The sequence below is a fragment of the Eimeria tenella genome, genomic scaffold (genome assembly GCF_000499545.2).
Source record: "Eimeria tenella Houghton genomic scaffold, Eth_scaff4356, whole genome shotgun sequence".
NCBI lineage: Eukaryota > Apicomplexa > Conoidasida > Eucoccidiorida > Eimeriidae > Eimeria > Eimeria tenella.
The window spans coordinates 1-1,643 of NW_013545279.1; the positions used below are offsets into that span (position 1 = coordinate 1).

A 1,643-nucleotide genomic window follows, 5' to 3' on the forward strand; every position below is an offset into this window, starting at 1 on the left:
CCCTGGGGGCCCCCGGGGCCCCGGGGGCCCCGGGGGTGAGGGGGAGGGGCCCGCAGCAGCAGCAAAGCAGCAAGAAGAGTTGGTGCTGGGGTCTGGGGGGCCCCCCCTTTGCCGGAAAGTCTCGGGCCTCCGGGGGCCCCCTCATGAAGGGGGCCCCTGGGGGGGCCCCCAGGACCCCCCAGGAGGGGGCCCCCAGGGCCCCCAAGGGGCCCCAGGGGTAAGCGCAGCAGCAGCAAAAAGCCCTCCTCAGAACCTCTGCATGCGCAGCTAGCCTGTGGGGTCCCGGGTCCCCCATCCGGGGAAAGCAGCAGCACCGCGTGGGGCCCTCCAGAAGGCAGCAGGAGCTGCTGCTGCTGCTGCTGCTGCTGCTGTGTGCTGCAGGGAAAATCCTCCTCTGGCGTGCTGCTGTGGCTGCTGGCCGTGGGGGGGGCCCTCAGCGTCACTCTGGGCTGTGTTGCTGCAGTGGGCACTTTAATAACAGCAGCAAAACGTGAGCCCACTTTGGGCGGTCTGGTCTTTCTAGGGTTTAGGGTTTAGGGTTTAGGATTTAGGGTTTAGGGTTTAGGGTTTGGAGTTTTGGATTTGGGGTTTAAGGTTTGGGGTTTAGGGTCTGGGGTTTAGTGTTTGGGGTTTAGGGTTTGAGGTTTAGGGCGAAGGGTTTGCTAAACCCTAAACCCTAAATCCTAAACCCTAAACCCTTGTTGTGGCTCTCCCCCGCGCTGCTGCTTCTTGCTTGTTCCCAGGGGCCCTCTCTTTCCTCTTTGTTGCAAATAGTTTTGTTGCTTTTATTTCTTTTTCTTTAGTCTCTTTCTTTGTTGCTGTTCTGTTTTCTTTTCTTCTAATATTATTTATTTCTTTTTTCTGTCTTTTTCCTTTTCGGGACTTTTTGCTGCACCCTGAGGTGTCTGTACACTCGAAGTGCATGCGCAGCAGCAGGGGCCCCTCAGCTGCTGCTGCCCTTTTGCTGCGGGTTTGCTGCTGCTGCTGCTGCTGCTGCGCAGTCTCGGAGGCCCCCCTGGTGTTTCTGGAGAGACGGGGGGCCCCCTGGGAGCGAGGAGGGCCCCCCGGGGGACCCCCCGGGGGGCCCCCCAGAAGGCCCCCGGGGGCCCCTCCCGAAGGGCCCCCTGGGGGGCCCCCCAGGGGGCCCCCCGAGGGGTTGCTCCAGGGAGCCTCGGCGCTGGGGTGGGGGGCTAAAGACGGGAGTCTTCCGGGGCCCCTGAGGGAGGCCCCCGGGGGCCCCGGGACTGCTGCTGCTGCTGCTGCTGCTGCTGCTGCTGCTGCTGCTGAGGCGCGGTCTGCTGCTGCTGCAGCCAGCTGGGACAGCTCCAAAGTGTTTCTTGTCTCTGCTTTTGCTGCAAGGCCAGCAGACATTTCTGAGCTCAGGGCCCTCCCGCTGCAGCAGCTGGCGCTGCTGGGGGCCCTCGTTTTGCAGGTGCGGCTTCGGCCTCTGCTGCTGCGCTAAGGGCCCCAGTGGCCCATTGCTGCTGCTGCGAGGTGACCAGTGGTCCACTGGGGTCTTACGTCCCCGCAGCAAGTGGCTTGGGGCCAGAGATGACGCGGCCTGCCTCTGCAGCGCTCCGCTGCTGCCGCTGCTGCCGCTGCTGCTGCTGCTGCTGCTGCTGCAGCTGGGGGGGGGGGTTTTT

At 63.7% G+C, this 1,643-nt stretch overlaps 1 protein-coding gene across 1 annotated transcript; it reads left to right on the plus strand.

Annotated features, from left to right (window-relative positions):
* Positions 1-56: 56 nt before the first annotated feature.
* On the plus strand, positions 57-1,462 carry ETH_00039560 (uncharacterized protein; the record flags this gene model as incomplete). The annotated part of the gene is made up of 3 exons (XM_013380043.1): positions 57-217; positions 382-490; positions 1,002-1,462. Coding segments are annotated over 3 exons (731 nt in total), but the record flags the coding sequence as incomplete, so codon positions are not given.
* Positions 1,463-1,643: the final 181 nt, after the last annotated feature.